Source organism: Silurus meridionalis, chromosome 29 (genome assembly GCF_014805685.1).
Source record: "Silurus meridionalis isolate SWU-2019-XX chromosome 29, ASM1480568v1, whole genome shotgun sequence".
Taxonomy (NCBI): Eukaryota; Metazoa; Chordata; class Actinopteri; order Siluriformes; family Siluridae; genus Silurus; species Silurus meridionalis.
The window spans coordinates 11,796,158-11,808,513 of record NC_060912.1 but is presented as its reverse complement, the minus strand read 5'-3'; the positions used below and the strand labels follow the sequence as shown (position 1 = coordinate 11,808,513).

General features: G+C 44.5%; 2 protein-coding genes across 6 annotated transcripts in view; one reads left to right on the top strand and one right to left on the bottom strand.

The window, feature by feature from the left end:
- Window position 1: 1 nt before the first annotated feature.
- On the top strand, window positions 2-4,530 carry tufm (Tu translation elongation factor, mitochondrial). Its single transcript, XM_046843748.1, has 10 exons — window positions 2-115; window positions 594-640; window positions 1,182-1,320; window positions 1,417-1,583; window positions 1,752-2,021; window positions 2,142-2,274; window positions 2,677-2,781; window positions 2,987-3,138; window positions 3,504-3,623; window positions 3,709-4,530. Exons 1-10 carry the CDS (start codon window positions 79-81, stop codon window positions 3,877-3,879), a joined length of 1,341 nt encoding a protein of 446 aa, XP_046699704.1. The 5' UTR covers window positions 2-78; the 3' UTR covers window positions 3,880-4,530.
- Window positions 4,531-7,997: 3,467 nt separating this feature from the next.
- The window catches only part of LOC124381868, a 17,401-nt gene continuing 13,042 nt past the window's right edge, over window positions 7,998-12,356 (bottom strand). For 3 of the 5 annotated variants that reach the window (XM_046843752.1, XM_046843756.1, XM_046843755.1), the window contains exons 3-10: window positions 12,253-12,354; window positions 12,066-12,138; window positions 11,030-11,109; window positions 10,624-10,707; window positions 9,155-9,244; window positions 9,001-9,054; window positions 8,828-8,899; window positions 7,998-8,655 (exon numbers count right to left, since the gene is read on the bottom strand). In XM_046843752.1, coding sequence (XP_046699708.1) covers window positions 8,606-8,655; window positions 8,828-8,899; window positions 9,001-9,054; window positions 9,155-9,244; window positions 10,624-10,707; window positions 11,030-11,109; window positions 12,066-12,138; window positions 12,253-12,354 — 605 coding nt within the window. In that variant the 3' untranslated portion in view covers window positions 7,998-8,605. Of the gene's footprint in view, window positions 8,656-8,827; window positions 8,900-8,987; window positions 9,055-9,154; window positions 9,245-9,806; window positions 9,896-10,623; window positions 10,708-11,029; window positions 11,110-12,065; window positions 12,139-12,252; window positions 12,355-12,356 lie in introns of those variants that run through there. The other 2 variants (XM_046843753.1, XM_046843757.1) reach the window with 2 other exon arrangements.

Below are 12,356 nucleotides of genomic sequence, written 5' to 3'. Positions count from 1 at the left end.
AGGCGTCGCCTGGCGATGACGTTGTGGTTATTTCCGGCGCATGCGCCGTGCGTGTGTCTTGTCTGTCAGTAATCCAAGATGGCTGCGCTCGTTGGTGTGCGCGCGTGCTTCTCCGGTAAGTTTCACCGAGTGTGTCCGAGTCTGTGGGTGAAGCTCATGTTTATTGCTCCTGCAGTGTGGAGGAGATGAAGCAGGACTGTGGGCTTCTCCTGAAGGGGGTTCAGTACCGGGTTCAGGGCGCATGACGTAACGCGGTGGAGACAGTTAGGTGTTTCCGGAGACTCGCGCAGGCAGCGCAAGGTCAAGCTCCATCCATGTCCCGGGGAGATGTGATGGAGCTGATGATCCTGCACTCGGGGTAAATGCATCAGTGTTGCAGGGGTGATGTGAACCTTCTCCCTGCTGCTCCACCAGTGTGTAGAAAAGATCTCACTCCAGACAGAACCCTGGACAGGAGCTCCCTCATTTCCTTGCACATTAAAACAAACACGTTGTTCATATAGACGATTTAATTTAGTTTTTTATTGCTTGTAAATGGTCTGAATGATCAGGTCTATGATGGTGTTCATGTGTTGCTTTTGGTTGTTCTTCAGCGCTCCAGCTCTCCTCCCCGAGTCTCCTGCACAGCTCCTACAAACTGGTGAGTTCCCCCCAGGTCTCCATGAACCGGGCTCTCGGCTCCTCTCAACCAGAACCAGGGCTCGGTAGACTGAATCAAGGAGTTAACGGTCTGATCCAAAGGTCTGGGCTTCAAGCCCCAGTATCACCAGGCTGCCGGTCTTGGGGCCCTTAACCCTGTGTCCTCCAGAGGTGATGTTTCATGGCTGACCTGTGATGCTTCCTAACACCACTGGGATTTGTGATGAAATGTAATGAACATGTGGCAAATCAAATCCCCTTTTACCCCCAAATTCCCCACATTAGGAGGGATAATAGGACAGCTATGATACAGCACAAATGGTTTAGGGCCTTTCTTAAGGGCCCACAGTGGCAGCTTTAAGATCCTTAGGCTTGAACTCCTGATCTTCAGATCAGAACCGTAACCCTCGAGTTCCCACTTTCCCCAAAGAGATCACAGTGACATCATCAAGGTCGTGTATTATCCAGATAAATGTGAATATGTGCTGATGTACGTCCCGAGTGTGACTGAGGGTTTGAACGTTTTTGTGGTTGTGTCTCAGTGCGCGGTTCCTCTCAGCCGGAGGAATTTCGCCGCCGAGGCGAAGAAGGTGTTCTCCCGTGATAAACCTCACGTCAACGTCGGGACCATCGGCCACGTGGACCACGGGAAGACCACGCTCACCGCCGCTATCACTAAAGGTACCACACACACTATGAGTTACACTGTAACTGTGCTGTTTGATGAGGATGTCTTGGTTTAGTGTGTGTGTGTGTGTGTGTGTGTGTGTGTGTCAGTGCTGGCCGAGGCTGGAGGAGCGCACTATAAGAAGTATGAGGATATTGATAACGCTCCTGAGGAGAAAGCCAGAGGAATCACCATCAACGCCTCGCATGTGGAGTACACAACCCCTAACAGGCACTACGCTCACACTGACTGTCCTGGACACGCCGACTACGTCAAGGTACACACACACACACACACACACACACACACAACCCCTAACAGGCACTGACACTAACCTCTACGACAGACTATGTCTCTATGACACAGAGACTCACCCTGTGTATATATATATATATATGTGTGTGTGTGTGTGTGTGTGTGTGTGTGTGTGTGTGTGTGTGTGTAGAACATGATCACAGGCACGGCTCAGCTGGACGGTTGTATCCTGGTGGTGGCAGCGACAGACGGTCAGATGCCTCAGACACGTGAGCACCTGCTGCTGGCACGTCAGATCGGCGTGCAGCACGTGGTGGTGTACGTGAACAAGGCGGACGCGGTGGATGACCCCGAGCTCCTGCAGCTCGTCGAGCTCGAGATCCGTGAGCTGCTCAGTGAGTTCGGCTACGACGGAGACAACACGCCCGTCATCTGTGGCTCCGCCCTTTGTGCCCTCGAGGTACTGACACAACGTCGGAAACGTGGAGAGAGAGAGGGTGGGGGTGGGGGTGGTTAAGAGACCTGTAACATCGTGTGTGTGTGTGTGTGTGTGTGTGTGTGTGTGTGTGTGTGTGTGTAGAATCGGCAGCCTGACCTGGGAGTGAACTCCATCATGAAGTTGTTGGAGGTGGTGGATGAGTTCATCCCTCTACCCAAGAGAGATCTTGATAGACCCTTCCTGCTGCCTATTGAGGGAGTCTACTCCATACCAGGTGTGTGTGTGTGTGTGTGTGTGTGTGTGTGTGTGTGTGTGTGTGAGAGAGAGAGAGAGAGAGAGAGAGAGAGAGAGAGAGAGAGAGAGAGAGAGAGATCTGACTCTGTAGACTCATGATAAAGCTGAGAATGAATGGATAATAAATGTTCATGATTGAATTATTTATTCATCTGACTCACAACTAGGAATCATGTGACCTGAAAGGTTCATTGTAGACCATCTCTGATTGGCTGAGACATTATTACATCACAACACACAAAGGATTCTGTTTCCATAGTAATTTTGTTTTGGATTAAAGGTTAATGTACAGCAGATGAACTGATCTGATTGGGTAATAATGCAGTTGCTCAGAGAAGGTGTGTAATTTGGTGTGTGTGTGTGTGTGTGTGTGTGTGTGTAGGCCGAGGTACGGTGGTGACGGGAACTCTGGAGCGAGGAGTGATAAAAAAAGGAGACGAGTGCGAGTTTGTGGGACACAATCGCTCTGCCAAGTCTGTGGTCACAGGTGAGTGTGTGTGTGTGTGTGTGTGTGTGTGTGTGTGTGTGTGTGTGTGTGTGTGTGTGTGTGTGTGTGTGTGTGTGGTAAGAACAGTGAGGTTGGGATGTTCTGAGCTGAAACCTGACCGCTGACATTCATGAAAGGATGTTCGTCTATCACTACTTCCTGTTCATGGCCCCGCCCCCTGTCACTTCTATGTGTGTGAGAGCAGGTATCGAGATGTTCCACCAGTCTCTGGATCGTGCGGAAGCAGGAGATAACCTGGGCGCGCTGGTGCGTGGTGTGAAGAGAGAGGACATGAGGCGAGGGATGGTGATGTGTAAACCTGGCTCCATTCAGCCCCATCAGAAAATCAAAGCTCAGGTGTGTGAACGTTCTAAATGCGCTGTAATAAACTGAATCATGCCGTGACAGAACACACGCTCATCTGCCAGACTTCATCACGTGATCACACACCGTTACAACAACAATTATTACAGTAGACGATATAAATCACACACCCGTACTCATAATTAATAATGATGATGATAAAGAGAAAAACTGCTCCAGGCTTCTCCACTGAAGCTTCACAGGTTCCTGGAGAGGAGCAGCCCGAGAACCTTAACCTAGTGTTTCTAGATAGACCTGAGGTTACATCCTGCTGATCTAGAGTTAAAGAAGAAGCCACATTTTCTCTTCCTTACTGTGTGTGTGTGTGTGTGTGTGTGTGTGCGTGTGCGTGCGCACAGGTGTATATCCTGAGTAAAGAGGAAGGCGGCAGACACAAGCCTTTTGTCACCAACTTCATGCCTGTCATGTTCTCCCTCACCTGGGACATGGCCTGCAGGATCCTGCTTCCTGACGGCAAGGTAACACACACACACACACACACACACACACACACACACCTCTTTGTCCCAGTGTCCTGATTTCTCTCTATTCATCTGTGTGTAGGAGATGGTGATGCCGGGTGAAGACACGTCCCTCACTCTGACCCTCAGGCAGCCCATGGTGTTGGAGAAAGGGCAGAGGTTCACGCTGAGGGATGGGAACAGGACCATCGGCACGGGGCTCGTCACCGACATCCTTCCCACCACACCTGAGGACCAGCACAACTGGGGTTAATCCCAAAGAGGAGGACAGGGGATGGGATAGGGGCGTGGTTAGTGTGGGTGGGGGCGGGGCAGGAAATCATCCATACATTTTGACTTGTACTTCTATACTTTACATTAATATAAACATTCTCTCTCCCCCCCACCAACACACACTCATATATACACACACACACACACACACACACACTTGTGTTCCAAGCCTGTGCAGTGATTGATCTCAAGATGATATTCTCTAAACTAAGAACATTTTCATCCTAGTACCTGAAGCACTTACCTGATTTACTGCTACATGCAGATTCTTTCTTTTGGCTGTTCAGCAAGTTTTTATTTGGCAATGCAGCAGCACTCGAGCACATCTGGAGAAGCACCGATTCAGGAATCAGCCGTAGTGCGACACTGAGATACTGTGCTTCCTTCTTCGTCTCATTCTCGCTTAGCCGAGTGTGTTTATGCTAATACAGTGGAAACACCGTAAACCGATCTGGAACCTTCTGTCTGGTTTCATCAGTTTGATCTAAACATGAAGGGATGTTCATTTCAGGGATGAAGGTGGAGATTCTGCATCACACATTTTTGAGGTTCCATTCTGTCTACTTTTTGTGTATGAAATGTCATGATGATGATGAATATGTGGCTCATGTAATAAATGTATTTAATATGACTCCTGGCTCCACCCACTTTTTGTGGTTTAGTAAAATCAGGAGGAATCCACTGCGTGTGTGTGTGTGTGTGTGTGTGTGTGTGTATGTTTGAAGCCTGATGGAGTTCTGTTCTGGTTTTATTTCTTTCCACCAGAAAACATTTCATGTTTTGATATGCAAATGAGCATGATATGCTAATGAATATGTAAATCACGTGACTCACCTGGTCACTGATTAGTTACTTTCCCCTGAAAATGAGCCTATAAATTGCTCTTATCTACTTGTTTATTATTAGGTATTTCCACCCAATTAAAAAACTGTGGGACACTGTATAAAATGTAAATAAAAATGTAGTATAAACTGACTTCTGTCAGTTACAAAAAACAATGCAATGATTTGCAAATCTTATAAACCCGTATTTTATTCCCAATACAACACAGAAATAATATCAAATGTGCAAACTGAGGAAATGTACAATATAGTACAGTGTCTTAATTGATTGCAGCAACACGTCTCAGAAAAGTTGGGACAGAGGGAAAGGCTGGAAAAGTGAGGGGCACTAAGAAGGAAGAGCTGGAAGAACATTTTACATCTGAAGTGTTAAACAGGTCAGTAACATGACTGAAGATAAAGTTTTAGTACCTCTTACCTTTTCAGCCTTTTCTTGCCCCCTGTCCCAACTTTTCTGAGAAGCGTTGCTACTATCAATTAAAAAATTACGTAATCTTTTTCTAACTTTAACCATTCGTGATGTTTTCTGTGTTATATTGTGAGTAAAATAAGGGTTTATGAGATTTGCAGTTTTGTAGAGTTTGGGGTTGTAATATTAGCCTCTTGTTGAGATCTTGATTACTCCCTGACCCTGGAGTTCACTTCTCTTCCTCTGCTTTTCAGCTCTGTGATGTTGATTATTAAAGTTATGGATTCAACACATGGAGAACAAACTTTCTCCTGAATCTCTGAGTCTGAAATGATGTCAGTTTGACATTTGACCTGTCAAACCCACACACTGGTGTGGTTCTGGACCCGGGCGTCTGGAGAAGCGCTTTTCAGGTTGTAATGATGTGGACATGAGAAGGAGAAAATGAAACACACTCCATACAGTCCAGACAGTAACCACATCTTTATCAAAACCAGCACAATCACTACTACTAGGAAAATATTACATATACAAGTGGTTGAGTTACAATGCTTAACAATACAAGAAAATGATCAAATATTTGAAGTTTCACTCGGCAGGCAAACGAAGCAGCAGATGTTCCACCCTTCACCCTCAAACCAGCGCTAGTCCACGTGCCCGATGCCACATAAATGTATGAGGTGGTATCAAAAGTTTGGAGACTCGCTCTGTTTACAACAAAGTACCTTATTTATCTACTTTTCCACACTATCACCTTCAAATTGGTCTCCTTACAGCGCCTCCCAGTGTTCTTCTGGAACGTGTCCTGGAAGTCTTCGTTTTTAAGCCCGTCGAGCATCTCCTGTGATTTGTGCATCATCTCAGCAATGGTGTCGAAACGGCTGGATCTTCATCTTTGTGAAGAAGGTGAAGTCTGCAGGAGCCAAATCTAGCGAGTAGTGTGGGTGCAGAAACTCACACGTAAGGAGACTTTTGATACCACTTCATATACTGTATAGTTTATACAGAACAGTACTGTAAATTGCTCTGTGTTGCTGAAGGATTCACTGTAATTAGATCAATTATGAGTAAATGACTGTATACTACCCCTTTACTGATCACCATTCTTTAAGACTCCTGGGTAGGCTTGGCCATCATCATACCATGTAATCATTGGAACAAACCTCGGGGATACCTGTACTCACAGTCGGACAACAGGGTCGTGATATTGAACAAAATGTTGTAGAAACTCTGGTGTCATATGCAGAACAATTACAACAATTCCTGAACAGATTCCGAACTACCCAGCTTGAAGAGAGGTTACATATATCAACTACACCAGTAGAGGGCAGTGTTGCTCTCGTACACACTTTACACAAGAACACTCATGAGATGAACGGATAGATTCTGCTTCTTCTACAGCGAGCGACAATTGTTGCACATATGCAGCTAACACGAGAACTATGAAGTTAATCTCCACACTGTGAGGAGTTTATGGTCAAATACAAATATACAATATATATATATATATATATATATATATATATATATATATATATATATATATATAGCATTACTGCTAGATTCAGTCTTTTATTCCGCAGATTCCCTGATTGTGTCTACCACACCACACCACACCTCACATCACACCGCACCTCTTTTCACCACACCACACCACACCTCATTACACCGCACCTCATTACACCACACCTCACCTCATTACACCACACCACACCTCACATCAAATCCGCACCTAATTACACCACACCACACCTCATTACACCGCACCACACCTCATTACACTGCACCTCATTACACCACACCTCACCTCACCTCATTACACCACACCACACCACACCTCACATCAAATCCGCACCTAATTACACCACACCACATTACACCACATCACACCTCATTACACCACACCTCACCACACCACACCTCATTACACCGCACCTCATTACACCACACCGCACCTCATTACACCACACCACACCTCACATCAAATCCGCACCTAATTACACCACACCACACCACATTACACCACACCACACCTCATTACACGCACCTCATTACACCACCTCACCTCATTACACCACACCACACCTCACATCAAATCCGCACCTAATTACACCACACCTCATTACACCGCACCTCATTACACCACACCACACCTCACATCAAATCCGCACCTAATTACACCACACCACACCTCATTACACCGCACCTCATTGCACCACACCTCACCTCATTACACCACACCACACCTCACATCAAATCGCACCTAATTACACCACACCACCTCATTACACCACACACACCTCATTACACACCTCATTACACCACACCACACCTCACATCAAATCCACCTAATTACACCACACCACACCTCATTACACCGCACCACACCTCATTACACTGCACCTCATTACACCACACCTCACCTCACCTCATTACACCACACCACACCACACCTCACATCAAATCCGCACCTAATTACACCACACCACATTACACCACATCACACCTCATTACACCACACCTCACCACACCACACCTCATTACACACCTCATTACACCACACACACCTCATTACACACCACACCTCACATCAAATCCGCACCTAATTACACCACACCACACCACATTACACCACACCACACCACACCTCATTACACACCTCATTACACCACACCTCACCTCATTACACCACACCACACCACACCTCACATCAAATCCGCACCTAATTACACCACACCTCATTACACCGCACCTCATTACACCACACCACACCTCACATCAAATCCGCACTAATTACACCACACCACACCTCATTACACCGCACCTCATTGCACCACACCTCACCTCATTACACCACACCACACCTCACATCAAATCCGCACCTAATTACACCACACCACACCTCATTACACCACACCACACCTCATTATACCACACCTCATTACACCACACATCACATCAAACCACAGCTCACTGGATCTCTACCCTACATTCAATATGGCCGTCGTGTCTGTACACAGCACTTCACAATAGACGTGATAACCAGAGAAATGTATTGTTTTCGATGAAAATATTAAAGCGTTCTTAAATCAAACATGCCACCTTCAAGCTCTGAAGCAAATCCATCCGCTCACTCCAGATGCTCCAGAAGTTCAGGCAGACGTTCATATCACTTTCATGACTGAAGTACCAACTGCTCCTAAATAACTTCTCAGAGCTTCTTCAGAAGGAAACCAGTATTTAAAAAAGAAAGGTTTAGTATCTGCTAGGACTGGAGATGCTGCTGCTATTTCATGGGATGATCCTGATACAGTCCATGATGTAACTGTAAGATGATGATGATGATGATGATGATGATGAAGCTGAGAATTCTGCCGTTGCTTCTGCTGATGATGATGATGCTGATGATGTGTGTGAATGTGTGTGTTCTTTCCCGCGTTTACTCATATCATGCATTATGTAGGTTTCCCACCTACTTTTCTTCTGTCCATACACTCATACCAGCCTGAAACACACACACACACACACACACACACACACACACACACACACACACACACTACATATATAGGACATGTAAAAACCACACATTTATGCAAAACACACATTCACACATTCATGCAAACACACACACACACTCACACACACACACACACACACACACACTCATGTCTCACCTTCGTCAGAGTGTGTGTTGGTGTGTGTTCCTATATCAGGACACACAGAGTCAGCCATGTTCTCATAGGATGCTGAGAAAGAGAACGTTTGTATTGTTTTAGTCAACATATACATCATATTATTTACACACACACACACACACACACACACACACACACACACACACAAACACCTGTGTCTGTCTGCACCAAGTTGTGAATGTGCTCCTCATCAGGATTAATGTAATCTGCAGGCACACAGAGTAATGAACACGTTAGCAGATATATACACTGTGTGTGTGTGTGTGTGTGTGTGTGTGTGTGTGTGTGTGTGTGTGTGTAGACTACCATCGTCCTTGGTGCCAACATCATCTTTTAGTGTTGGCTGGCGAGGATGAGCATAAACACACGCCTCCATATTCTCATACGACTCTCCATCTACAGAGAGAGAGAGAGAGAGAGAGAGAGAGAGAGAGAGAGAGACAGAGAGAGAGAGAGAGAGACAGAGAGAGAGAGACACACAGAGAGAGAGAGAGAGAGAGAGAGAGACAGAGAGAGAGAGAGAGAGAGAGAGAGAGAGAGAGAGAGAGAGAGAGAGAGAGAGAGAGAGAGAGAGAAAGAAAGAGCAGAATGAGCAAAGGAATACATTTGTCTTCTTTTGTCAAAGCATTTATTTATTTATTTACTCATTTATTAAATATATGCATTCATATTTATTTATTTTTGTTATTTATGTATTAATTTATTTGTTTGTTTGTTGTGTAATTGTATGTATATATAATTATATAATATAATAATTTTATAAATATATAAATATATTTAATATTGTTTATTATATTTTTGTATAAATATTTGTGTGTGTGTGTGTGTGTGTGTGTGTGTGTGTGAGAATGTGTTTGTGTGTGTGTGTGTGTGTGTGTGTGTGTGTGTGTGTGTGTGTGTGTGTGTGTGTGTGTGTGTGTGTGTGTGTGTGTGTGTGTGTGTGTGTGTGTGTGTGTACCGGGATCTGTAAGATAGGGAGGTGGTTGAGGGTAGATTGAGTTTTGGTTTCTGTATTTTGGTTCTTCCCTGCATCAGGAGTGATGTAATCTATACCAGAGACAATGTATTAAATATGGGAGTGATGGACAGATGAAAGAAGAAAAAGAAGAAAAGGTGTCAGGAACAGCAGTGTTCTACAGGAAAAAAAGAAAGAAAGATAAACCACTTAATTTATTCCAGAGAGAATTTAATTTGCCCCCTCCCCACACACACACCCTTCCTAGTGACTGAGTGAGTAAGTGAGTGAGAGAGTGATTGAGTAGATGGGTGAATGAGTGTGTGTGTGTGTGTGTGTGTAAGTGAACGAGTGAGTGAGTAAATGAATGAGTGCGTGTGTGTGTGTGTGTGTAAGTGAGCAGTGAGTGAGTAAATGAATGAGTGTGTGTGTGTGTGTGTGTGTGTGTGTGTGTGTAAGTGAGCAGTGAGTGAGTAAATGAATGAGTGCGTGTGTGTGTGTGTGTGTGTGTAAGTGAACGCAGTGAGTGAGTAAATGAATGAGTGTGTGTGTGTGAGTGTGTGTGTAAGTGAACGAGTGAGTGAGTAAATGAATGTTTGTGTGTGTGTGTGTGAGTGTGTGTGTGTGTAAGTGAACGAGTGAGTGAGTAAATGAATGAGTGTGTGTGTGTGTGTGTGAGTGTGTGTGTGTGTGTAAGTGAACGAGTGAGTGAGTAAATGAATGTGTGTGTGTGTGTGAGTGTGTGTGTGTGTAAGTGAACGAGTGAGTGAGTAAATGAATGTGTGTATGTGAGTGAATGAGTGAGTAAATGTGTATTGACCTTCATCCTGGATGACACGGTAGTTGACTTTATCCTCATTACTGTAGATTATTGTTGTAACATTCTCATAAGACTGGGCCTCTTCTGTAGTAACACACACACACACACACACACACACACACACACCTGAAGATTTTCCTGACTGCTACAAGGCATTGACACTGGAGACTCCTTCAATAAAAAGGTGAAATATGAAGTGAGTAAAATACATTAAACACGTCTGTAAACTGTGTCCCTGTAAACCAGATGTTGCACTGAGGACAGAGCTGCTGTTATAGAGAATTAATCAACAACCTGTCCAATCACAATCCAGCACTCAGCAGCACTGACCAATCACAATCCAGCACTCAGCAGCACCGTGATGTCACTCAGTTATTATAAAGAAATGAGAGTGAGGAAAGTTTACGTTTTGTTAGATTCCCTTGAGTTTTGCTGGAGTTCTGAATTTTGCTTGAGTCCTTGTTCTGTGTTCCCATGGGATGTTGACTGCAACACACAAACACACACACACACACACACACACACACACACACACACACACACACACACAAAACTATATTCTTAGCACAAAAAACAAAAGTGAAAGTAATTAAAGGTTTCGATTTTCTTGATAAAACTTAAATTGTGATCAGCCAATCAATTTAAGCTCTTTTACATGAATCTGTGCCCCGCCCCCTAACATGTCAAAGACCTCCAGTCAAGTCCAGAAGTATTTGAGATTTCCTATGAACTGAGGTTATTACAGTAATAATAAAAATAATTAAAAATCACCAGTCTTTATTTTTTTATTTCAGAGCACAGCTGAGACAGATGTTCAGTTGATTATGGGATAATAGTCTACATTTTGATCTCATCCTGTTTTGTGCTTTTTATTTAGAATCAGTCATAGTAAGAATTGTCCAAATACTTATGGACCTGACTTTATCCCTGCACTTCTCCACACACAAGCTCATGTAGGAGCATCTAATGTTCACTGTAACTGACAGGAGAGAAGAAATGTGTCTCTTACACTTAAAAAAGCTCAACAACAAATCGAGACTTCATCAGTCATCTCATCATCACTCAACCATATCATCAGTGCTGGTTAGTAAGTAGGAGCTTCTGAAACATCTGGATTCTATTCTAATGTAGGGTAAAGAGGGTGTCGCTTTTACTTCCTCATCTCAGCCGGATCTTCTCAGTTCCTCAACATCACACAGAGAATAACTCTGTTAAAGATCTATCATTTTAGCAGCCGTGGTTTTTATTTCATCCAGTCGTGACCTACAGCTTCAAGGACGTCTGGTTATCATTCAAACATCAACATACTGGATGGACACCAGACACCTGGGCACCAGTATGGTTTAAAACTTTGCTTGTGTACCTCATTGTGTATCTTGTGTATGTTTTGTTGAGTACCTTGTGTACTTCATTGTGTACCTTGTGTACTTTGTGTTGTGTACCTTGTGTATGTGTGTCCTGTCGAGGTTGTGTTCATCACGGCCTTCAGAGCAGCGACGCGTCGAAATGCTTCTGCTGATGCACACGGGTTAGTGTGGGCTCAAGATCAAAGTAGTCAACTCTTTCTGTATGTGTGTGTGTGTGTGTGTGTGTGTGTGTGTGTGTGTGTGTGTGTGTGTGTGTACTCACTCTCTTTGCGACGCTGTGTTCTGAAGACCAGTAAGAACAGCAACACTCCAAGAACAAAGGCAACAGAAGGAATCGCATACAGCAGCCAGTCTGGACGGGAGACT

Bases quoted from the DNA above. Each gene is read 5' to 3' on its own strand.
- tufm (XM_046843748.1), top strand. From the start codon at position 79: ATGGCTGCGCTCGTTGGTGTGCGCGCGTGCTTCTCCG. The intron at 1,321-1,416 runs GTACCACACACA...TGTGTGTGTCAG, and splicing joins CACCGCCGCTATCACTAAAG to TGCTGGCCGAGGCTGGAGGA. The intron at 3,624-3,708 runs GTAACACACACA...ATCTGTGTGTAG, and splicing joins TCCTGCTTCCTGACGGCAAG to GAGATGGTGATGCCGGGTGA.